Here is a 24,878-nt window from a genome sequence, read left to right as displayed (position 1 = left end):
AGGAGTTCCAGATCATTAGCCACTGATGATGTAAAGACACCTATAAAACCTGCAGGATAGGGGCTCTCCAGGACCAGGGTTGAAGATCCTTGATTTATTTAATTTCATGTGACTTTGAAAGTGCCCACAACTGCTTTGAGAAGCCCAGCTCTCTCCTAGTGGACAGAACTGCTCAAGACTTGCTCTTTCACTAAGCACAGTAGAAAGGGCTGTGTATGTAGAGCTGTTGTTGAAATGCTTGGGTACAGCGAGAGGCTCATTGTCTGGAAGAGTAATTTTTACAATGTAGAACAGCCTGTCTGTTTTCCTTTATTGAATCTGAGAATTGCAGAACCAAAAGCAACGCACCTTTCCCCTTTCAGCGCTGTCATTTAATTAAAAGTGCTGCCAAGCATGACCAGCTCCCATGAATGCTGCTTGAACAGCTCAGGTATTTTAAATGTGCTATGCTGGTGAAGTGTAATGAGGAAGTAGGCTTTCAGTAAATAGGGCCTGTTGGTGACCCACCACAAAAAGAAAGTATACTGTGGCTATGCTGAATTCATGCTTTTTAAACTGAAGGTAACTCAAATATAAACTGACATGGTACTGGTAGAATACTGTTTAAAATGTGTTTTTCCTCTCCCCTATACATGTATTGCCATTTTTGAGCGCTGCAACAACGATATCTGTTCTTAGATTCAGATTGGGCAGACCAACAAGGGTACAATTATTAATAAAATAAAATTTAAAAAAAGTTTAAATGTCTTCGGAAAGGAAGCTAAGAAAAAGAAAAATCAAGTGAAGGTAAACAGTCGCCTGTGAACACTGCCAGCGACGTACAGAAAGCAGAAGTGTGAGAACAAGGGGGAAGCTCACCTGACAGGTAAATCAAGATATATAGAGAGAGGGAGGGAGTGTACGGTAAAACAGTCCACCTGAGGTATAGAGAGAGGGAGGGAGTGTACGGTAACACAGTCCGCCTGAGGTATAGAGAGAGGGAGGTAGTGTACGGTAAAACAGTCCACCTGAGGTATAGAGAGAGGGAGGGAGTGTACGGTAACACAGTCCACCTGAGGTATAGAGAGAGGGAGGTAGTGTACGGTAAAACAGTCCACCTGAGGTATAGAGAGAGAGAGAGAGGGAGTGTACGGTAACACAGTCCGCCTGAGGTATAGAGAGAGAGAGGGAGGGAGTGTACGGTAAAACAGTCCACCTGAGGTATAGAGAGAGGGAGGTAGTGTACGGTAACACAGTCCACCTGAGGTATAGAGAGAGAGAGAGGGAGGGAGTGTACGGTAACACAGTCCACCTGAGGTATAGAGAGAGGGAGGTAGTGTACGGTAACACAGTCCGCCCGAGGTATAGAGAGAGGGAGGTAGTGTACGGTAACACAGTCCACCTGAGGTATAGAGAGAGAGAGAGGGAGGGAGTGTACGGTAACACAGTCCACCTGAGGTATAGAGAGAGGGAGGTAGTGTACGGTAACACAGTCCGCCCGAGGTATAGAGAGAGAGAGAGAGAGAGAGAGAGGGAGTGTACGGTAACACAGTCCACCTGAGGTATAGAGAGAGAGAGAGGGAGGGAGTGTACGGTAACACAGTCCACCTGAGGTATAGAGAGAGGGAGGTAGTGTACGGTAACACAGTCCACCTGAGGTATAGAGAGAGAGAGAGGGAGGGAGTGTACGGTAACACAGTCCACCTGAGGTATAGAGAGAGGGAGGTAGTGTACGGTAACACAGTCCGCCCGAGGTATAGAGAGAGAGAGAGAGAGAGAGAGAGAGGGAGTGTACGGTAACACAGTCCACCTGAGGTATAGAGAGAGAGAGAGGGAGGGAGTGTACGGTAATACAGTCCACCTGAGGTATAGAGAGAGGGAGGGAGTGTACGGTAACACAGTCCGCCCGAGGTATATATATATAGAGAGAGAGAGAGAGAGAGAGAGAGAGAGAGAGAGAGAGAGAGAGTGTACGGTAACACAGTCCCCCTGAGGTATATATAGAGAGAGAGAGAGAGAGAGAGAGAGAGAGAGAGAGAGAGGGGGGGAGTGTACGGTAACACAGTCCCCCTGAGGTATAGAGAGGGAGAGAGAGAGGGAGTGTACAGTACAGTCCGCCTGAGACCCAGCTTCATTGTGACAGAAAAGCCATTCCGGAGAGCATGTGCGAACAGAAGGATCTAGTGTTTGAGGGCTTTTTGAAGAAAAGGAAAGACCGAATGGTGAGTTTCTGTAAGCGTTCCAATCCGGTGTATAGAGTTCTACTGCAGATAAGTGCATCTGTGTCGCTTGAGGTGCAACGCCGCACACAGCAGAACTGTGGCTGTCTGTCTATAAACAGTGTGTAATAAAGCATCCAGAAACTATCATTTGAAATGTACGATGTTTGCTATCGTCTTTACAGCGGAGTTGCAGGTAGACATTCTGATGAATGTAAAGAAAAAACTCGATTTTTTTTTTTTTTAAACAGTAGTACTATATTAGTAAACTAGCTTGAAGGAGCTGTTATATTATATTGGTCTGTGTAGTGCCTTGCCAGTTTTATACAGTTTGTGTATATAGCAAATATGCCCGATTTGCGTAACTGTTTTGATTTAAAATATTAAAATTAGCATAAGTGCCTTGACCAAATCCCAAACAATGCGGGAGTCTGTGATATGAACTTCAGAACGATTCAGCTGAGCCCCAAAGCCGCTTCGCTCTTTCGAGTCACTGCAGGAAATGCTGTAGCGCTGTGAAAACAGAAGGGCATTGCAGAGGTCTAACAGCCTCAAGTACAAAGCTCCCACCGCGTCACTCAAGGCAAGGTCTTGGCATTTCAAACACCGACTTGTTAACTGAAGCGTTCTGTGTTGCAGAAATTGACATGGTCAACCTACTGGTTCAGGCTTCAAAACACCACCTTGTTTTTCTACACAAAGAAGAAAGTTGATGCTGTGAGTGGGACTCTAGATTTAACTGTCTAAATATCTTCAGCCCAAACCAATATAATGCTGTGTTTTAAAACTCTCTTTGTTGCCTTCATAGTCTCACCTGAGAGGGCAGTACTACATACACACGGTAAGTACATCTGAAACAACACTACTGAACAAACTGGCTGGGCGTTACATGCCTGCGAGCACTGTGTGCGGTCTCACCATTGCACCGGCATGCTTACAAACACGTCATTCATGATGCTGTTCTAATTACAAAACACCCCCCTTATTGCAATATACCAAGATAAAAATGCATTTAACAGTGTAGTAAAGCACAGTAAAAAAAAATAAATAAATAAAAAATAGACTAGAACAATACCTCTTTATAGGTACATTCTCTCCCCTTTTCATCTGACACACGAGTTACAAAGTGCTGTGCATTTGTGAACACCGCTCGCTGTTAACAGGTGCAGTCGGTGCGTGAAGTGAAAGCTGACAGACAGTACCTGTTTGAAATCACAATGAAAAACGGGAAGAAGAAGCTGCTGGTAAGTGTATAAGAGACGCAGAGCCTTCTTTGAGCTGGGCTGCTTCCAGTGGCAGTCCTGTGTGTGCTGTCGTGTTTCTCACATGAATGAGGATGTTTCGATCGAGGTTGCATTCATTTCCCTGTTGACTTTTTCATGAGACGACTTTGAAAGCTGTAGCACCCCAAACAGGTTTCCAAATGATGGCGTATTTCAGAAGCCTGTAACGGTAGCGCAATGGGGTTGAGGGGGAGGAGGAATACTGTGTGACCAGCCTTAGGAGAACATAAACAAACTGGACTGTCAAACAGGGTCTGACTTCTGATCCAGTTAAGTGCACAGCAAGGCTGAATAGTGAGAGAATGCAGTAGGCAGATGTCTGTTGCTTGCATTGTAATATATTAAATAGAGTAAAATGGGACACTGCTGCTTGAGCTCTCCGATTGCTCTACAAAGCACATGATCCCTCTGTTCTCTGTGGGTTTCCAGTCTGCAGAGACAGAGGAGCTCCGGGCACTGTGGATGAAGTTCCTGTGGAAAGCCATGCAGCTTCCAGGACCCGGGAGAATACAGTCTGCCTGCACGTGGTAAGCAAACAAGCAAGGGAGTGACCAGAGATCACGGGGAGAGGGGCTGAGAGAGGCGGTCCATTATCAAGGGAGTGACCAGGGATCAGGAGGAGAGAGGCAATACATTATCAAGGGAGTGACCAGGGATCAGGGGGAGAGGGGCAGAGAGAGGCGGTCCATTATCAAGGGAGTGACCAGGGATTAGGAGGAGAGAGGCGATCCATTATCAAGGGAGTGACCAGGGATCAGGGGGAGAGGGGCAGAGAGAGGCGGTCCATTATCAAGGGAGTGACCAGGGATTAGGAGGAGAGAGGCGATCCATTATCAAGGGAGTGACCAGGGATCAGGGGAAGAGGGGCAGAGAGAGGCGGTCCATTATCAAGGGAGTGACCAGGGATCAGGAGGAGAGAGGCGGTCCATTATCAAGGGAGTGACCAGGGATCAGGGGGAGAGGGGCAGAGAGAGGCGGTCCATTATCAAGGGAGTGACCAGGGATCAGGAGGAGAGAGGCGGTCCATTATCAAGGGAGTGACCAGGGATCAGGAGGAGAGAGGCGGTCCATTATCAAGGGAGTGACCAGGGATCAGGAGGAGAGAGGCGGTCCATTATCAAGGGAGTGACCAGGGATCAGGGGTGGAAAGGGGAGGTACACTTTCATGGGCTTAGAGGGAGGTGGTGGGGTGAGGTTGGGGCTTTCCTACCTGGTACCATATGGGTTATGAAGGTGCTCCTTTAAAAACGAAGAGCTGATGGATCTCTGTAATGATGTTCCAGGCATGACATTCCTGATCTGATGCAGAAAGCTGCTCAGAGCACGCAGAGCAGTTCCGATGAAGACAGGCTGAGCTCTGCCTCCTGCTCCTCGGACACTCCAGAGCCCCTCGCCCCCCCTGGGAGCTCAGCTGCCACAGGTAAGAAACAGCAGCACTACAAACAGGCTGCAGGAAATGCCTGGACTGTCAACGTACCATTTCTATGTAAAATCCCCTTTTCATAGAGTAGAAATGTATATTATTAAGTGATCTTTGAAGACAACAGAACTAATAGTTTATAAATAGGTTATTCCTGTATATACTAATAAATCTATAATCTCATTTTAGTAAGCTAACTATTAAGTTAACCCTTTCAGCACAAAATAACTTTACTTAAAGACTACCTCTGCATTAAAAGTAATGTACTAAAAAAAAACAAAAAAAACAGGCATGCATTTCAGTATTAGCAGTATTAGCAGTATTAGTAGTTAGCTTTCCTGGCATGCGGTTTTGTGTGGCGAGACCGAACAGTTTCTTTAATTTCAGGCTGCAGTTGTGATGTCAGGAAGAGTCAGGGTTCGAGCAGCTTGTCGTCCTCCGATTTAGACCGTGAGAACATTCCGCCACAGAGAGGTATGGAAACAGTTATATCAAGCTAGCCAGCCAGCCAGCCAGCCAGCCAGCCACTGTCACTCAGGGGAATGGAGTGGCAGTGGAAGTGCACCTCAGGCTGTGACAGCACTGGGGAATTGCCCTGGATTGCATTAATTGCCTATTGTTCTGCGTTATAAAATAGGTCTTTGATGCAATCCAGGATTAGACAGAGCCAGATTAAACCCAGTCTGCAAATCTCTCATCTCCCCCGGCGTTCACCACTGCAATGGAGATGCTATCGGAAGCTGGTCGGTCTAGTCTATTCAATCGAATACAAGAACAGGGTGGTTTGACAGCCACTGTCTTCCTCTGATTCCCAGTGTTCATGGCTCCTATAAACAAGAACTACTTGTGTTCTGTTTTTTTTTTTTTGTTTTTGGTGTAGCTGAAGAGGATCGCCTGTCCACAGAACTGGAACAATTGGATGTTTATGATTTTCCGCTGTCCAATAAGGCTGTCGATGATGAAGACAGGAGTACAGGTGTGGCTGGGAGGGGGCGGGCTTCACGTGCTGTCATTTAAAAGGTCATACAGAGGTCACTGTAGTGTAGCAATTTCATAGGAGTATCTATCGTTCTGTACTTATCGAAATGGGTAAAGGTTGTTAACTGTTTATCTACCATTTAAAAAATGGGTTTTGTTGTGTAGTGACTTGTTTATCATTTTCATTGTGTGTTCTTTGTTTCCTAGCAAACAGAATGGACGCTGAAAGCATCTACGATGTTCCGAAGAGTTTGTTAGAGCACTCCACTGAAGAAAGCAGCAGCACCAGTAAGTTACGTTATACTGTGTATCTCCTGTTCACTCTTTCAGTCCAGAGCAATGAAATCTGACCTGGTCATCTCCAAGTGTTGTGCTGTGAATGGGAGCCTTTGTGACGTTTGTTTATTGAAACCGCACCATGTCGTTGTTGTTGTTGTTTTTATTATTGTTTATTTATTTAGCCGTCGCCTTTATCCAAGGCGACTTACAGAGACTAGGGTGTGTGAACTATGCATCAGCTGCAGAGTCACTTACAACAACGTCTCACCCGAAAGATGGAGCACAAGGAGGTGAAGTGACTTGCTCAGGGTCACACAGTGAGTGAGTCGGGATTTGAACTGGGGACCTCCTGGTTACAAGCCCTTTTCTTTAACCACTGGACCACACAGCCTCCTATGTTATCGCAGGGTCGCTGGTATCTAAGTGAAAGTGAATAAAGGAAAAGCGATTCCCAAGTATCCCAAATAACTTCCCCGTGGCGGTTTTATGCTCCAAATGTTGTTTTAAAAAGTTTTGGTACTGTGTCTCACACTGGTACTGGATGCAGAAAACTCAGTGTGTGAACCTGATCATATTGAACTGTATACAACTGTAGTGTAAATATCAAAGCATGACAAGTGTGGAAGCATTGTGATGCAGAAAGCTATTGCAAACTGGCGTACTTGAACCAGCTCTGAACCTTTCCTGTGTTTTCGTGCAGGCACCCCACACAGTGAAGCCCAGGCGAATGACCCACTCTATGATGAAGATGGCATCTATGACATACCCACATCACTTTCAAGTCATTTAACATCACACCAGCCCTTTACAGGTAGACAGCTGCAATAGCTAGGAGTAATTATTATTTAGAATTGTCTGTGTCACGCTGCAGTTTTCTCCATGGCTGTGGAATATGGAGATGGCGGAGGCTGTTGATTGAGTGTAAGAGCTGCCACCTCTCTGTTCAGAGCTGAGGGAGGCTGTTACATCAAGTATTAGTTCCATGTTTACAAACCCTGGCAACTTTATACATCTTTTTTAGCTGATATTGAATGCACTGTGATAAACAAATCCTGTCTCAAGTGAGATTCGTTTGCTCTAAGAAACCTCAAAACACAGGCATGTACAGCATGAAATAATATGTGTCTTTTTTTTAATTTCAGATACCCAATCAGCTATTGAAGGCATGCAGCTGTTGGATGAGATTAAATCAGATTTAACCCTTTCCAGTGCCGGTTGGTTACATGATTAGCTGTGAAAGCTGACGAGTGAGATCATGTCACATGATCATATAGTGAGTTTTCTGTCATTAAACATAAGCAGTGTGGTAACATCTAAAATGAATGAAGACTGAATCAAATGCAGATGTTTCACATTCACATGCTGTGACTGATTCCTTGTATTCTTGTGCACCAAATAATAAAAAACTCACTTTACAAAGGACTATTGTTATTGACAAGGGATATCTCCCTTTGTATTGAGATGCATAACAGGGAACTTCCAAAACATTTCTGAAAGCACACACACAGGACTATAACAAACACAGGTCTAAGAAAATACATTATATTGGCGGTTTCAATTTGGGGTACACATACATTACCCACAGCTTGTGCTGTGTATCCTGCAATCTGCAGGCACTCATTGAGTTTGCAAACGAAACAAATTCTCTTGTTACACCGATAAACTATTAGCAATGTACAATATGGACTATATGACCTTCACATTAATGTATGCCTGTTTGTGTATTACTGAGCTCTTAATTAAAGAGTGTTAGCCAGTATGCCTATTAATCAGCCAGCGTGTACAGTAGATAAGGAGAAGAAGAATCTACCCTTCACTCAGGTTAATGACGTTACATGCAATCGTTCTTATCAACACAAGGGGGGGCCAAAGTAACAACACAATCACTGTTCACAGTCTTGTTGAAAAGCGGTAGGGAGGTTTGCAAGTTGGTATAGCATTGGACCAGTGGGCAGGAAGGAGACATACTGCTGTATTGTAATGTATTGTTTACATTTGAACAAAACATTGATCATTAATGATTACTTGCTTTGTTAATGTGTAAGTATACTAATACTGAATACTGTTAAAAAAAAATTGCATTTTTTAAATGATGAGCCTGTGTATTAAAATACTTCTAATACAATTTGTTTAAGAATGCTTAGCAAATAACCATCAGCTCCATTCTCTAATTAGTGAACAGTTAGTTGTTATTAAAATGTGATACCAAAGGATTTTATTTTCTGAATACTCCGGCTCAGGGGGGGGGGGAGTTTCGAAACAAGCACCCAGCAAGAATCCGAGTGAAGCGTCCAGACAGCTAGCTGCATTCGTTAGACAGAACGACTCTGGGTTGAATGGCCAGAGTCCTGTAACCATGGCGAGCTGAAAAACAACTAAAGCAGAGTGAGCAAACAGGTCCCGGGCCGGAGCCAAAGGATGACAAGATGAAAGGTTTATTTACCCACGTAGCATGAAACCAAACGCATGTGGAAGATTAGCGATGCAAAAGTATTCACATGGGCAACATCTTCAGAGTTTTGCACGCCAAAAAAAGACAAACGTATTCCTCTAAATATCTGAATGCAGGGACCTGAAGCAGCTCTACTGTACGATAATATATACCGAGATGAAAAGTAATGATGAAATCCAAGACTAATACGCGGTCCCCTGCATTCAGTGAGGTGTTAATTGAAAGGGTTGATTAGAGGCAGGGGCTCGAAATGGTTTTTAATTGCTCCTGGCTCGTTATCGTAGTTTTTCTGTTTTTACAATGATACTGTGTTTTTTTTTTTTTTGTCTTTTGTTAATTTTTTTGTGTGAAGTTTTTTGGGATGCTTGTGATGAAAGGCGCTGTAGAAATGTGAATGGTATTGTAAAAGCATGTGATCGGAGCCTCTTCTTTGTGTTAAGATCTTTCAGCTCTCAGGAAATCAGATACACTTGTTCACCGTCATCACACGTCCCTCCGCTCTGTGACTCTGCTTGCTGTGAATCCGCACAATCCAAGTGTCTCTGTCTGTCAGGTTTGTGTCAGCATTGTGTTACAAAGTATTTTTCTTTTGCAAACAACAAACAAAACCCAAACATGCAATACAGCTTTCATGAATACAAAAAAAGCGCAGCCTTCTATTATAAACAGTGAAGCAGGTGGTAAAGTGGGATGAGCAGTATACTTTATTTCTACTGACGCCTCGATCTTGGTTTTTCTTGGGTCATCACGGTTCATTTTCTTGGATCACCGCGGGCTAACTATGCCGGTCCACTTTCTTGTAAAATCCATGACATTTCGCAGTTTGACTACAATTGGGACACGTACTGTCGGGACAGTATGGATAATTACAGACCGAGAGCCTACTGAAAAGCTCTAGCAAGCTCGCTGTGTCGTCTCTCTATTCATAAAACAGCACGCTGCTGCTGGCGTAATATAATTCATATCGCTTGTCTCCATTACAATACCGTATCGCCGTATAACCCCACCCCTTCAAGGAGATTTATAGGGGGCTCTGACGAAAGATCCCAGGGGGGTGGATATCTAAAGAGCGTTAGTGTGCAGGAGTCCGTCAGGGCTCTGAAAGCGACCAACTCGTCCACAGCAGGCTCCAGCAGTCCGGTGCTGCAGTGGAAAAGGAACTGCGTGCGCACGTTACTGGAATTGTTTACTCCACGAGCGCACGGGGACACGCACTGACAGCAGTGGATGCATGCAGGCAGCAGACACAGGGTGAAGCGGGGGCAGCTTCTGCATGAAAGGTACGCACGATGGATGTGGAGACTGCCGCCTTGTTTTTATTTAGTCCTTTTTGCGACACTTTCCCAATGCACCGTGGATACAATAATAATAGTGTGTGTGTCTGAAATTGTGCATTATCGCTTTGCTGCAGCGAACTAGTACAAAAGAACCCAAAACACACACACACACACATATAATGTAGTAAATGGCATTTTGTTCATATAATACAATTAAAAAGCAAACGAAACTTGTATTTTATTTAGTAAATGGAAATGGTTTTTCCACTATCTTTATTTACATTTTCACAATACTTTTGGGACAGTGCTTTTGTTTAAAACTAAAAGCAACCGTCACTGTTATTTTCATAACATTACAAAATGTGTCGTGCAAATTTATATAGATTATCTATATATATATAAAAAATGTTTTCTCTCTGCAGGTAAAAATTGAGGAACAGAAAATGTGTAGCCAGCTGCGCAAGCTAACCCTTTCGATCCCCGTTTTGCCACAGCACTTGATTCTGCATCCCTCTGCGCTGCACTAGCAGATTGGTCTCAAAATGGAACAGACTGGATGTTTAATAGTGTCACAGACTGGCGTATACACTCCGGATTGGCGAGTCCTTACAATGGAAGCTGTTTCCACCAGGTCCAGGGTTCGGAGCGGGTTCGGAATTCGACTCTGCAGCGGAGAACGAAAGAAGCACAGGAACCAGTGAAGATAGCGCGCATTGATACCGTTTGGGATCGCGAGTTGCTGATGCACAAGACGTTCCAGAAGAAAAGTTAATAATATTTATATCAAATATTAAAGTACTAATAACATGTTTAATCACTAGTGGCCTATACTAGCCTGCAGGAGTGTGTTTGTTTATTAGTAGGTAGAGCTGTCTGAAGTGTAGGACTCTCTCTTTTTATTGTGGGGGATACAAGACGATTGTGGGAGCCGCTTAACGGCAGACTATTCTAGAGTTGCCGGTGACTGAGTCACCTGAGCAGAACTAACTCCTCCATTCAGTTCGGCTCACACCAGCGTTCTGGAGACCGGTGACCCCGTGGGACTGCTCACAGCGAAGACACAATGGGGATTATTGACTGCGTTCTTGTAATTTTGCCAAGAAGAGAGGTTTAGCAGTTTTGCATTGCCTGCCCCGCTCCTCGCCTCCATGGACCCGAGAATGAGAGCCCGACCGAGGGAAGCCCACGCCAGTCCTTCTCCCGCAGTTGCAGCCAATGCAGAGGGAGACGCAATTGAAGTGCTGGAAAGCACAGATGTACTGCCTATGGCTCCCGAAGATGTAAGTTTCACCTTAATACCTTCTAGTAATGACTGAGTCTGTGTCACCTGAGTTTCTTTTTCTTTTTTTCTTTCTTTCTCTCTCTCTCTCTCTCTCTCTCTCTCTCAAAGAACCACATGGGTTTAACCATTTACTTCCCAAACATTCCATACGCCATCACTAAATTCCATTCTTATTTTGACATTTTCTGGCAACCTGAAACACGTGTGGAATTCTCTTGATAGAACGTCCGATGCAGCTTGATTGTTCAGTCATCACACAACGTGGACAGGCGTGGGCTGTATAAACGAATAGGTCCAAGTGAGGATAGGGAGAGGGGGGATTAACATATCTCACCAGAGATACAACCTTTAATAGAAAGTCTCTGAATCTGTATGTATATATTATGAGGCAGGGATGGGAGTAATACTCCTATTGCACTGCAATTTCATGCATTCCAGGCGTTAGCACAAGCTTGATTAGTGCCACAGTGTTCAGGTAAGAAGCTCAGCTGTGTCTTATTAAACTCCTAGTAAAACCAGACATGCAATGCAATGGGAGTCTTATTGCCTTCCCTGTATAGGGGGCATTGCAATGTGAAACCTGCATAAAAAGGGTGTGTTTCACATTTTAAAATAGAGTAGAAAAAAAGAATGTAACAAAGGCAATGAACTCTGAAGCTAGATCCTGTTCCACCCCAGAGCTCTGCTGCTGGTCCTGCCTGGCTCCAGGTGTGTTTCAGCTGATCAGAGCAGGTGACTCACTACAGAATCCTGTTCTTACAGATCTTTCCTTTTCTCCCCTCTCTTTACCTGCCCATCAGCACTGGAAAACTCTTTTCGATCAGGTATGTGATCCTCAGTGTTTGTGTTCACCCTATTGAAACCTGGCTGGCCTCAGTGTTTGTGTTCACCCTATTGAAACCTGGCTGGCCTCAGTGTTTGTGTTAACCCTATTGAAACCTGGCTGGCCTCAGTGTTTGTGTTAGCCCTATTGAAACCTGGCTGGCCTCAGTGTTTGTGTTAACCCTATTGAAACCTGGCTGGCTGGCTTTGGAACCCTGCTAACTCAGAAAGAACGGATCTGCTCAATTAGAAAAGCAACTGTGAAAAATGGTGGTGTGCATCTTAAACGTATCAATCTCCTCTCGAAGGGGTGTAGAGACATTTGAGTTTACTCTAGCGTCCCCACTCAGTGTCACTATTCAGTGTTGTACTCTCAAAGCGGACTAGGAAGAACATCTTCATAGATTTTATACACTGTATAATATATAATATGCGTCATGTTTTATTCAACAAGTACATAAAAAAACCCAGTTAATTATTCAAATCTGGCAATAAACAGCTCATAATGTTAACTTCATTATAAAGCTCCCACAGGTTTTTTCTGTACTAATTTAGTAACATTAACAACTTTTTCCCCGCTTGTTAAATTTGCCTCTGGTGCTATATATGGTTATGCTGTTGGTGTTGTACACTAACACACTAATGTTATTCCCTCCCTACATACACACGCACACACTGTCCCATACATACACACGCACACACGGTTCATAACACTAAGAAACATTTCCATCAATCACACATCTCCTCTCTTTATATAATCCTGCAGAAGTTTTTCTTTTTAATCATTATTATTTGCGAGTGAAAAGAGATCTAAAAATCCCTTATGGGGGTGGGATGGTTTGTGACTCTGATACTAGGGTTGACCCTCACAAATGCAATTAGGAGGACATCTAATCTCATTTACACTTGTCAGCTTTCACTGCCAACTGGCACAATGTGAGATACAAAACAGGAGCGCAGACTGGGGGACAGAGTGCATTAATCCTGCAACGAGAGAGGCGTCAAGGCAGCACCTACCCCTGCCCCAGCCCTGCCCCTGCCCTGCCCCTACCCCGTCGAGCTCACAATGAAGACAGAGCAGAGTCGAGCCTCGTGTCAGCCTCCCCCTTGCAGGCTGCAGGGCCGTGGCACATGCGATTAATGATCGCGGGGAGGGTCTTCACTTCTCAGTCCTCTCACCCGTCACTTTGCATTTCTCAAGTGGACTTTCGGGGGCCACCCTCCAACTGCTGTCCTTTTTTTTTTTTTTTTTTTCCTTTGCAGCCGTGGCTGACCTTTCGTCACACACCATTAACCTCTTGGTCATCTGTTCAAGGCGTGAAGTTGAATAATCAAGTTAATTACTGTGGTGATTCTGAAGGACGAGCCCTTATAAAAAATACTGTGCTGTAATATTAATACTGCGGGAGATTGTTAGCAGTACAGTGATTTGATATAGCTTAATCAATACAGAATGTGCTTGTTGTGCTATCTGTCTGCCTCTCTTGTCTTGCGAGGACCCCCTTCTAAAGAAAGGAATGATATTGTTTATTGTTGGGCTGTGTCCCGGTTCGTCTCCAGTAAGCTCTGTGAAGTCGCTGCTCATTCAAGCACAGCACAGCCAGCAGCAGTGAAGCACAATGACTCGCTCGCTACCCTCCCTGGGCCTCGGTAATGAATCCACATGGCAAGGATTGGCATTAACCCTCCTTCCCAATGCAAGCAACATCAAATCACAGGTGGTTACTGAAAAAAAAAACTTTCAAACTGAGGTATTGTATATTCTCTTGCAACCCTGCCTTCATACAGTGTACTAGAAGACCGAATGCATGTCCTGGATGCAATAGGATAATGCACAAATGAACCAGAACTTGTAATTGGTTCATCCTGAAATGCAAAACTGCATGAAGAGTGCTGTATAAAAGTTCTAGTTATCAAGGCGTCCCAGGGAATTTGCATGTCAGTCAGTAACTAAGTAATTTACAGGACAGCTTTTAAAATGTTCAGACAGCGAGGTGCTGCAGAAGGCCCCCTGTTACACGCTGACTGGGTTAATCAGCAGGGGATTTGATATGTAAATGACCCTGTGCGCACAGTCAGTGGAGCAGCTAGTGCCAACACCTCGGGCTCTTCGAGCGCTGTCTCTTGTGTTTGTGACGAAGAGGCTCGTTGTTTTTTAATGAAACATTCCGAAACCTGCAGCAGGCGGAGGGATTCTAAACAGTCTTTATTAGGAGCTGGAGTGAATGGGATTATCTTGAAGCACCTCTGGAGAGAGTCCCAGGAGGAGGCACATTGTTTTGTCGATTTTGTTTTCGGTGAATCGGAAGTGTTTCCCATAAAACCCAACACGCTGTATTGAAGCATGTTGACGGAGTAATTGTGCACCGATGTCAGGGGTGCGTACAAAGAGTTCTGTGGCTTGTTTGTTAAATAATAAGTTTGTTAAATAAGTACAGCAAGTAAACACTTGGGCTGACTGTTCAAAGCACTTACTGGTATTGAACAAAACAATCATTGCTGGAGTTTACCGTCTGGTAGGAGAAGGCAGCTGTTTTGTTCTGGTGACCATAGATACAGGTATTCATGTAATTAGAAGTGGGTGGATGCAACTGTGCGAAAAATGAGTTGGCTAATAAAACCAAATCTAATTAAACTATATAAAACTTGTATAAAGCTGTGCCTCAGTAATCCTCACAATGATGCCATTGCTCGCTCAGACTGGATTGCATAAGTATAAAGTTAAATATCAAAATGTTTTTACCACCCGTTTACATTTCACAGCAGGATGATGTCACTTGATAGCACGCGGTTGACTATACACCCTCAAGAAATTGGGTCAGTGGGTTACCAAATGGTGCCCATTCAAGCGTCAGCCAAATTTCATAATCTCACTTTGTCCTACATTTCCTGCGATGTTTATCAACCCACTGCTTTTCTTTCTCCACAGATAGTGATCGAGTCTCGCTAGACTCGTGGACTCAAGCTTTTTGTTTGTTTGTACTGTACCTTGGCTTCTATTCATTGTACAATTAAACAAAAATACGAAATAGCCGACAACAGCATGCTTAAAAAGGAAACCGCTTTAACTCTGGAATAAGAACAGTTTTTAATTTAAAATATTTGTTCCTCCGGTGGAAAAGGCGGGATCAAATGTATGGGAAAAGTTAAGTGCTTAATTAGTGCCCTCATGATGAAATAAAATACTGCTCAAATATACTGCCAAGATAGTGCAATTTGCCTAATTGCAAAGATGTGTGTGTTTTTGGCTACGTTTTGTGTGATCTGGGTGGTCCAGTGTGTTTTGTCAAAGTGGTATTTCAGCGATCGGTCTTTTCCAGTTCAGCTTCTTCTGATATGTTAATTATGGGTTCACTTTACAGGCAGGCTCGGGGAGTCGTGCTTTGTGTTTGCCCGGCACGTGACTGACACGGTCTAGGGGTATCTGCTGCCAAAGCAGCCCAGGAAAAACTCATTGGTGTCTGACCCTAAAACAGGCGATAGTAGTGTTGAGCCGTGCAGCGCAGGATCAGACAGCCTGCACAAGCATCAGAGAGCGCAGTGACAATCCGATGTGAAGTGGCTGCGGGTAATGGGACGGAGTCAGGAGCACAGTGCTTTTATACCAGCACAAGAATAACAGGATTGCAGCATTTCGGTCTGTGCGTAACAATTTGCTCATGGACATAACGCACGTCATGCAGAGCATTTAGTTCGGGTTCCCATAGCAACAGACGCGAGCCGCCCATCTGGCCAGAACCTGTCCGGTCTCATCATTTTCATACTGTTGCTTACGGTTGTCACGATGAAAGGACTCTTTTTATTATAAATTCCTCCCCAAGAAATGCCCGGAGTTTCAGTGTTTTTATTTTGCCACAGGTAATGATTACAGTTGTGCTGCATTAGTTAGTCTGTTAGAATAGCAGAGAGACGCCCCCAGCCCGGCTCTTCCTTCGAGAACGAATTTGTCAAACAGCCTGGTTGTAATGTCAGTTCCATGATGTCGGTGTCATCGAAGGTTTCAGGCAGAAGCAGACGTTGGCGTTAATGGATGGATGGGGGGGACGGGACACATTTTTTAGATTCCTTTAGAGAGGACTGCAGCTTTATCCTCGAAGCACCTGGGATTGTATGGTGATGACAGGAGAGACTTAATACCACACCTCGCGTGCCTCAGCTGACTCTCTCTGTGAGAAAGCGGGGTTTTGATTTATAACAGCACTCCCAAGAGAAGCAACAGTAACAGAGTCTTAAGGGACAGTATACTGCGAGGAGCGACACTGCGTTCGAATCCTCTGATGGCTGAACTAGCTTTTATAGTCTGTGCCCCCCCCCCCTCCACCATACTAGTGGCACTGGAAAGACCCCGTCCTGCCCCAGTCTGACCAGTTCCTCGGATTGAAACCGACAAACGGATTGTGAGCTGGAAAAGGTTAAACGCTGAAGTTAACGTGACTCGCCCACACAACAGCAGCACCTCTCATGAAACATTTCATTCTTTTACCAGCTTCTGAGCTCTGCTTCAGCTGCGAGTGGCTCAGATGGGATCATTAAACAGCTGCTGCTCCTGCGCTACTCCACAGTGTCAGTCAGAGAGCTCCTTTCCCACATCGCTTCAGCAAACCGGGGGGAGAGAGACGAGGCGACTTCAAAATCCAACGCATTCACATTTTAAAAAGGCTCTGGGGCTTTTTTCAAATTTGCCTGAATAATCCAGATTTATTAAGAGTGTGTTAGTGCTGGTATTCTTTCGGGTGAGCTGTGCAGTAAATGGAAGCTGTACCTGGGGTATATAACAATTTTCAGACTGGCTTTGTGGCTCTTCCAGGGTGCACTGAGGTCTATTTAATTTCTCTGAAGTCATTTCTCTGAACACCCCTGTTGTTTGAATCATTAAAATAGAGCCTCTTCCTTCTAAACAGATAGACATGCACTGATAGAAATGCACTGATAGATTTGCGGGACCTTGCTACACAAAGGGCTCTGTTTTAATGATCTAAAGAGTGGGGGTAATAAGATCTGGTACCTTTCAGATAATCTGAACAGACCCCTCTGAAGATCCCGTCCAGCAGGTAACCCACTTGATTCATGAGATCAAGTGACGTCACAGAAGCAATCCTGTCCTGCAACGCATTGCACAGCGCCTGCTGATTATTACCAAAGAAAAGAAACTGTGTTCATTTCAATAAAACAAAAGAGGCGTGAGTCAGCATTGGCAACCCGAAGTCTGTTTAAAATGGATCACTTTATTAGGGGCTTTAAGTGGACGTAGGCATTAGTCAGGAACAGGGCGCTCGCTTGCTGTGATGATGTCGCCGCGTATCCCGTTACCTGATTTCCTGCTGCATCTTTCAAGCAAATGAAAAGGCTTGGAAATCCAAATCGTTGTCTGCGGTTTTGAGAGCAGCTTCCCCTGCATGCATGATTTCAAAGGGAGCCCTAGCCAGCCGGCCTGTAACAAAAAGCTTTGCTGCAGCTGCTAGTCTTGCTGTTTTGATTTCCTGTCCTGATCCTCAGTAATGACAGAGCTGCTTTGCAGACAGGTCCCTGCGGCTGGCTGGGGATTATAGAGCTCACATTAAACGTATTGATGTTGCCTGGGAGCCCCGACCCCCACGACAGCTTGTGGATTTGAGGAGCTGCCTCCCTGGGGTGAATGATTTAGTGTTTGCTGTTCGTTTCATATCCAGTCTGCAGGAAGGGAATAGGAGTCTGCTGTCTATCTGCGCCGAATTCATTCTGTGACTTTCTGCACAAATCAGGGGTGGAAATTAGACTCCTATTGCATAGCAGTTTCACCCATTCCAGCAGATTCGGAGCAGGTCTCAGGTCTCGGAGTCCCTGCCAGGAACATTTCCAGGCTCAAGCGGAAGCTTGGACTGGTGCTGATGCACCCCATTAAACACTTGTGTGTAGGAGGACAGTCCTTCTCTTCACTTGCTGTATTCGCTGGAGCGTGAAGTCCCCACACGCTACGCAGACTGACTAACGAAAACTCAGTTAACATTGTTTCCTACGCTCTTGGAAAAACGTGCTCTTCCCTGTCTCCCCGCGCACCGCTGTGACGGTTCGTTACGCGCCGGCGAGTTCTGAAGAGCGCTTGGTTGAAAGAGGAGACGGCTTCACTGAGCGCTTTTCACACAGCATTGTTTTTCTAGCTTGTTTGGTTTTCTCCCAAATCCCTTAAGAATGCACTTTATTCAACTGCTGGGAAAGTGTTTCTGCCATGTCTGTGTGATCGTTTAGTTTTGGTTTGGCTGTGTGTGTGTGAAAGGGGGAGCATCAAGACCACCCTAAAAGGCCCCTTTCACTCAGGATTCCTTCTCTCTTGGAGAAGGAGGTCAGTCTGGAGGTCTCGAGGGGTGCTTTTATTGTCAGAGAAGGGGGCGCAATAGAATATTGGGTGGGGGGTCTCCTAAAACCCCACAAAGCTGCCCCCCCCGCCCCCTCCCCCCCTCAAAAAAAAAATGAGAGCCATCCATCATTCTTAGTGCTTCTATTATTTAGTGTGGAGGGGATGGGTCAGCGATTATTCATGTAGGGTACAGCGATAGGGGGAGAAAGTGAGCGATTGTTACAAAGTAAAAAAACAAATAATGGCATGAAATATTCATGGTGTTAACCTAAAACAACTGATTGGTCTTGATATTAGGGTAGCAATTGACGCCGTTCCTCAAAAGGGCTAGAGGGTTTTTTTTTTTTTTTATTACCCTTCGTTCTATGCTTGTAACCAACCCTGTGCATTTAGCAGTAAAACAGTTAGATACATCTATATTGGTGTGTCTGTCTCAGAGCAGCTCTGAAACAATTCCAATTGAAAGTGGGAGCTGTTCGCTGCCCTTCCCTGTACCTTTGTGAATGAACACAGCTCCTCTTTCCTCACAGTCTGTCAGTGTAAGTAATGCTCTTCATTGCCTCTCACACCAGGGATACAGAAGGAGGTGTGGATCCAGGGAACAGTCCACTCGTAATCCAGGGCAGGCGTGGTTATTGTGGAAGGATACCTACATGATCTAAACAAAAAAGCAAAAAACCACATTTCAAATCAAGTAAAAAACAAAACAAAAGCCACAGCAACAATGACTACAATGGCCTTCTTTTAGTAAAGTTCCCACGTTAGTTGTCTTTCATTTGCATGAGAAAGCAGAGAGGCAGAACGGCCCAGCGCTGCGTGAGTCTCTGTGCTCTGCAGGCCGGTCGACAGACGCAGTTCAGGCTGCTCCGTTCGGAGAGGGGCAGGGATATCCTGGGACACACAGCAGGTGGGGGTACACAGAATAGGCCACCCACACTATTACTGGGTAACAGAGAATGTGTGCTGGAGACAGCTGTGTGCAGGTTACTCACGCTTGACTGAGCCGTATAGGCAGTACTGTGCTGGAGGGAAACGCTGCCGTTGCTCATATTCCAGCCCCGCTATTGCTGATTCCTAATCACACATGGGTCGGACAATGAAAAAGTGTTGTATCACTGTTTTTAGACTAGGCTGTGGGGCCAACTTGAGCTGCCTAGGCTGCACTGATTAACTAAGAAACAATTTAGTAAGCTGATGAAGAATACATGACCTGGTTTTACTGATATGACACGATGAGTGGGCACGGTGTTTATGTTGTCCGGAAGGGATACACAGCTGCTCCTCTTCACCAGCACAGCCCACAGAGAGAGAGAGAGGGAGGGAGTCTTTGCTTTTGAGACTGGTGTTTCTCAGGGATTTGTGCAGAAGCACCTGCCAACTAAGTGCCTATCCAAGTCTGTTGGATCCCCGGGATGAATGCACAGCTGCAACTTTGCATAGTTTTGTAATGGAACTTGAAATGAAATGCAGCTTGAAAGATGGTCTCCTTTTTACAGCATCCCTATGCTTTCTGGTCTCGAAGTTGAGACTGTACATTCATCATTGAACACATTCCATTCCTCCTGTAATTTAGAATCCATGGCAGGTCGCGGTATACACTTGTGTTTGTATCTGAACACATTGATTTCTTTAGGCTGTTGAATCTGTATCTGAATTAACATGTGTCCCTATAGGAAGCTGTGTCTTTGAGTATGATCTGTACTGATCAGTCTGCTGTTCATTTTCTGAATCCCTTTCTAAGCTGTCCTTTGCAGGGATTGCCTGATGGCAGTGCTGGGGAGTAACGCATTACAGTAATCTGATTCCAGGTAGGATGCTTATTGCTGACAGCTCATCTACCTGTGACTGTATTCCTTGTGTTCTTTCCTGTGGTCAGTATCCCTAGATACAGCAGAGCAGGGTCCCAAACCTTAAATGCGAATCTGATTGCAGAGTCGGCCCTCACTCTGCAGAACCTCCCTGTATGTTCACTATCAGAACGGCTATAAATATTGACCGGGATGCAGGACTTGCTGTCAGTGAGATTTGCTTGCAGGGTGCTGATCAAAGCACTTTTCAATTGTGATGGGTGTGTGTGTGTGTGGGAGGGGGGTAGTCAATAAAATCCCATTCATGTGAATCAAACAGTCTGCCAGCCATGCGTATGGGAAAGGTTGGGGGGTGGGGACCCCACAAGTGAAGTGAAAAGCAAAGCGGACCCCAGAGCCAATGGATAATAGCTGTGTCTTAATCCCACTGACATGACATTTTCCCTGTTAATATACAGAATTCACGAAGAGGACAAAAGAGATTCATGAAAGGGTTCAGTGCCACTCTGTGCTGGGGGAGAGCCTTGATTAGCAGCAGTGTGTCCCAGTTATGCTGACTGGCTGTCTGCCTGCCTGCTGGCTCTTCTGAATTCCAGGGCAGTGACTCCAGAGCAACTGTGATGCTGTTTGCTTATCTGCTTGTAAATGTCTAAATAAATCGACTATCCCGAACCTGCAGGGGTACCAAACGGTGACCGTGATATATAAAAATCACGCACTGCAGTAACTGCCAGCATTTTCAAAGCTAAAATGAGACATTTTCCCCCGAAATAGAATATTTTCCGATCCTGTTTTCAGTCTGATAAAAATCGATACCCGGTTTGTGAATGCCAGTAGGAGGCTGGTAATTACTGCTGCTGTGTTTGTTTTAGAGACGGTTCGTGTTTGAACTTTCTGTTTAAATTTTATGCCTGTGCAGCTCTTTGTTTTCATTTTAGAAAATAAATTGTGAACTTTGATCCAGAAGGAAAATCTTGGTAAGTCTCCCAGTCTTGTTTAGAGGTTTTGTTTGCAGTTTCTGGCTGTATTAAATCCACTAACGTCTTGATTTACAACAGGTGACTGCAGTGCCTCAACGTACAAACCTGAAATGGTTGTTTCAACTTCAATCTCGGAGTTTTGCATGTCTTTGTTTCCCAGTAAAACCTGGGAGCCTCCTGATTCAGAGCTCAGCCACCCATTTCAGATGGGCATTGTGGTGAAGGATTTGCATAATGCGAATAATGGTTAGAGACCAAATTGCTTTCCTTCCCCTGTGCATATATTAGAGTGTCTGTGGTAGTTAAGGAGGCTGTGTGGTCCAGTGGTTAAAGAAAAGGGCTTGCAACCAGGAGGTCCCCGGTTCAAATCCCACCTTAGCCACTGACTCATTGTGTGACCCTGAGCAAGTCACTTAACCTCCTTGTGCTCCGTCTTTCGGGTGAGACGTAATTGTAAGTGACTCTGCAGCTGCTGCATTGTTCACACACCCTAGTCTCTGTAAGTCACCTTGGATAAAGGCGTCTGCTAAATAAACAAATAAAACAAATAATAGTTTCTTCCAAACAATAGCTGACCCATTGTTTTATAACCACGATGATTTCAAGATGATCTGAATATAATATAAAAGAATCATAGAACAGTAACGGTGTAGTATTTCACTGATCTATGTTACTGATATACGGTATCATGTTTGGGAGACCACAGGAAAAATAAATCCATGTTTTGATTTGGATTTGTCTGTGTAGGATTCCCCAGCATGTAATTCCATCCTCTGTTCCTGCACTGCCATTATGAACGCCTGTGATTGTTCTGTGGTAAACAGTTCATTACAAACCTTTAGGCTTTTCCTTATGGAATTAATAATTTATTAAGTATATCTGTATATCCAGAGAAGTAAAAGACATTACCATGTACATATGATCCGTTTTTTCTCTAATTTCGATAATTCAGATCATTATCTTGTTTTTAAGAGCCCTGATAGGTCTGTCCCAAAGCTCCCTTTAAGTACGCAGTGTGAAATCAAGGGAGTAATGAGCAATTTTTACGGTCATGCATTTTTATCATGATCTGGTTTTTGATTTGTGTAATAACAATATTACATATACTTTTAATATGCTGTATGTATAGATGGTTCTCTGTGTTTTTTGTGTTTGTTCAGCGCTTTGAGATGCGTGTATTTAGGCGCTTTATAAAATAAATATTATATAATTGCAAGGAAAGGGCTGGGGAAACCTAGCATGAAATTGCAGTTGAAAATGCACAGGATTGACTGTAAAATGTTCATCCGAGTATGAAGGGAGGAGCGAGGTCACGGCTTATCTGCCTGGGTTGTGGTGGTGGTGGTGGTGTGCTGCAGAGGCTTCTCATCATAACTAGAGTGAAAGTTTCCTAAACGCACTCTGCTAGGGCACAGCGCCAGGGCACTCCACTAGGCATCCATCTGCCAAGAAGAACTTCAGGGAAACCAAGCGGGCCAAGGAAAAAATTCTGGACGTTCTCCGAGAAAAGGTTAGTGACCTGCATTTGGTCTGCAAAGCTGAGAGGGATTGTATTGCGTGTCTGTGTTTCGCAATCCTCACGGCTAACTTCTTTCAGATTGTCCTGCTCTCCGCTCTCAGCCTTGAACTTGAAATTCCAGTGCATTTATCTCTCAGCGCGTGTGGGTGGGGGTGTGTGTTGTTAGTAATGAAAACAGCATGAAAGAGGCATTCGTATTTATTCTAAATGTTATTGTTACCAAGCCAAGGTGTATACTGATTTCATAAACTGTTATTAAGCAGTGGGTGCAGTGCAGCTAGACATAGTGGAGTGCAAAGTGTTGGACAGAGCTTGACTGTGTAACCCTGGAGAGTTTTTTTGTTACAGTTTTGTAGCTGGAGGTTGTGTCTTGATTGAAGATGTATTTATTGCATGACTGCAGCCATTGTTGCACTTCATGGTGTTTTGTGGCAATGCTGATTACAGCAGAGCAATGAACACATGACTGGAGGAGGCACCAAACAATGGGCTGCAAGATTGCAGGACAAACAGCAGTTTGTTGTTCCCCTAAGGAAGGAAGCCTTCCTCCAGACAAATGGGGGCTGTGAGCAGCTAATGCCCTAACGGTGATAACCCTCAATGGGGGTAACCCTCTAAGCCTGACAGCCTGATCCCCACCAGACAGGGTTCAGCGCACAGGACCAGTTTCCTAATCAAATATCGATAATCAGGTAATGTACGTAATCTATGCATTGAGAACGCTTCATTATTCAAAACCAAACAAGCCTTCACAAAGCCTTCCAATACAATAGAGAACATGTGTGTGCTTGTAATACAACCCTACCTGTCAGGTTTGTGGCTATAAATAAAAGCCATTGTGATCACTCCATTTGTATCTCTGCTTTTCTGCATTCCAGTCGTATTGTATCCTGCAGCCCAGTTTCTGAATTCTGCTCTTAATTTACAAAATTAATTAGGCACATCTAATTAAAACACAGCTTGGAAACTGATAGCTCCAAACAACCTGCAGCCAGAAGTCTGTGCACCTCTCTAACAGTAGAACTTGCTGTGCACTCCACCCTCGCACCTCTCTGTAACAGCAGCTGTGCACTCCACCCTCGTGCCTCTCTGTAACAGCGGCTGTGCACTCCACCCTCGCGCCTCTCTGTAACAGCGGCTGTGCACTCCACCCTCGCGCCTCTCTGTAACAGCGGCTGTGCACTCCACCATCGCGCCTCTCTGTAACAGCGGCTGTGCACTCCACCCTCGCGCCTCTCTGTAACAGCGGCTGTGCACTCCACCCTCGCGCCTCTCTGTAACAGCGGCTGTGCACTCCACCCTCGCGCCTCTCTGTAACAGCGGCTGTGCACTCCACCCTCGCGCCTCTCTGTAACAGCGGCTGTGCACTCCACCCTCGCGCCTCTCTGTAACAGCGGCTGTGCACTCCACCCTCGCGCCTCTCTGTAACAGCGGCTGTGCACTCCACCATCGCGCCTCTCTGTAACAGCGGCTGTGCACTCCACCCTCGCGCCTCTCTGTAACAGCGGCTGTGCACTCCACCCTCGCGCCTCTCTGTAACAGCGGCTGTGCACTCCACCCTCGCGCCTCTCTGTAACAGCGGCTGTGCACTCCACCCTCGCGCCTCTCTGTAACAGCGGCTGTGCACTTCCTAGGATATTAGTCTATAGGTCACATTGGTGCAGACACCCTAACCCTAATACAGTATGGACATACTTGGTACTGCCATATGGAGCTGCTACTGTATATCTCCATATGGAGCAGCTACTGTATATCTCTAGAGGGGGGGGGGGGTGAGGGTGCAGGTTTCCACTCCAGTCAGTCTATTGCATGCAGCATTCCTGTGCAGCATGCTTTGAGAGTGCTGTGCTTTCTGTTTGTGCAGTCCTGTGCATGTCTGGGCAGCATGCTTTGAGAGTGCTGTGCTTTCTGTTTGTGCAGTCCTGTGCATGTCTGGGCAGCATGCTTTGAGAGTGCTGTGCTTTCTGTTTGTCCAGTTTGACCCTGAGAACTCGGGCTACATCAGCACGGAGCGGTTCCGGAGCCTTCTGAACACGCACGGCTCGGAGCTGGACCCCCACAAGCTTGCGGTGCTCCTGGCCCTGGCTGACAGCAACGCGGACGGGAGGATCTGCTACCAGGACTTCGTCAATCTGGTCAGTGCTGGACACTGCTAACTGTAATATAGGGAAGAACCGGATAGATTGCCTTTCAAGTCCTCATGGGTGTTTTATTTGGATAAAATGTGTACCATACAGGGTTGATCA

The 24,878-nt window shown here is 45.2% G+C and overlaps 2 protein-coding genes across 7 annotated transcripts in view; both read left to right on the top strand.

Annotated features, from left to right (window-relative positions):
* The first annotated feature begins 884 nt into the window (after positions 1–884).
* LOC117423235 (uncharacterized) lies at positions 885–7,577 on the top strand. Of its 3 annotated transcripts, XM_058989727.1 has the most exons (12): positions 885–1,637; positions 1,689–2,201; positions 2,838–2,915; positions 3,007–3,039; positions 3,362–3,442; positions 3,911–4,008; positions 4,765–4,901; positions 5,289–5,375; positions 5,782–5,877; positions 6,087–6,167; positions 6,859–6,969; positions 7,301–7,577. In XM_058989727.1, exons 2-12 carry the CDS (start codon positions 2,142–2,144, stop codon positions 7,387–7,389), a joined length of 951 nt encoding a protein of 316 aa, XP_058845710.1. In that variant the 5' UTR covers positions 885–1,637; positions 1,689–2,141; the 3' UTR covers positions 7,390–7,577. The 3 variants fall into 3 exon arrangements, with proteins under 3 accessions (XP_058845710.1, XP_058845712.1, XP_033894630.2); XM_058989729.1 differs by lacking the exon at positions 3,362–3,442 and having other exon boundaries at positions 885–2,201; XM_034038739.3 differs by lacking the exon at positions 5,289–5,375 and having other exon boundaries at positions 885–2,201.
* Positions 7,578–9,255: 1,678 nt separating this feature from the next.
* LOC117423092 (rhomboid-related protein 3-like) overlaps positions 9,256–24,878 on the top strand; it is a 28,562-nt gene continuing 12,939 nt past the window's right edge. The window contains exons 1-4 of one of the 4 annotated variants that reach the window (XM_034038524.3): positions 9,256–9,890; positions 10,310–11,167; positions 11,970–11,993; positions 24,609–24,767. In XM_034038524.3, coding sequence (XP_033894415.2) covers positions 11,036–11,167; positions 11,970–11,993; positions 24,609–24,767 — 315 coding nt within the window. In that variant the 5' untranslated portion in view covers positions 9,256–9,890; positions 10,310–11,035. Of the gene's footprint in view, positions 9,891–10,309; positions 11,168–11,931; positions 11,994–15,918; positions 22,624–24,608; positions 24,768–24,878 lie in introns of those variants that run through there. The other 3 variants (XM_058989723.1, XM_058989725.1, XM_058989724.1) reach the window with 3 other exon arrangements.

Source organism: Acipenser ruthenus, chromosome 17 (genome assembly GCF_902713425.1).
Source record: "Acipenser ruthenus chromosome 17, fAciRut3.2 maternal haplotype, whole genome shotgun sequence".
Classification (NCBI taxonomy): Eukaryota; Metazoa; Chordata; class Actinopteri; order Acipenseriformes; family Acipenseridae; genus Acipenser; species Acipenser ruthenus.
The sequence above is the reverse complement of the archived record's forward strand: the minus strand, read 5'-3'. Positions and strand labels throughout refer to the sequence as shown.

Bases quoted from the DNA above. Each gene is read 5' to 3' on its own strand.
- LOC117423235 (XM_058989727.1), top strand. From the start codon at position 2,142: ATGTGCGAACAGAAGGATCTAGTGTTTGAGGGCTTTTTGAAGAAAAGG. The intron at 2,202-2,837 runs GTGAGTTTCTGT...TCTGTGTTGCAG, and splicing joins AGAAAAGGAAAGACCGAATG to AAATTGACATGGTCAACCTA. The intron at 5,376-5,781 runs GTATGGAAACAG...TTTTTGGTGTAG, and splicing joins GAACATTCCGCCACAGAGAG to CTGAAGAGGATCGCCTGTCC.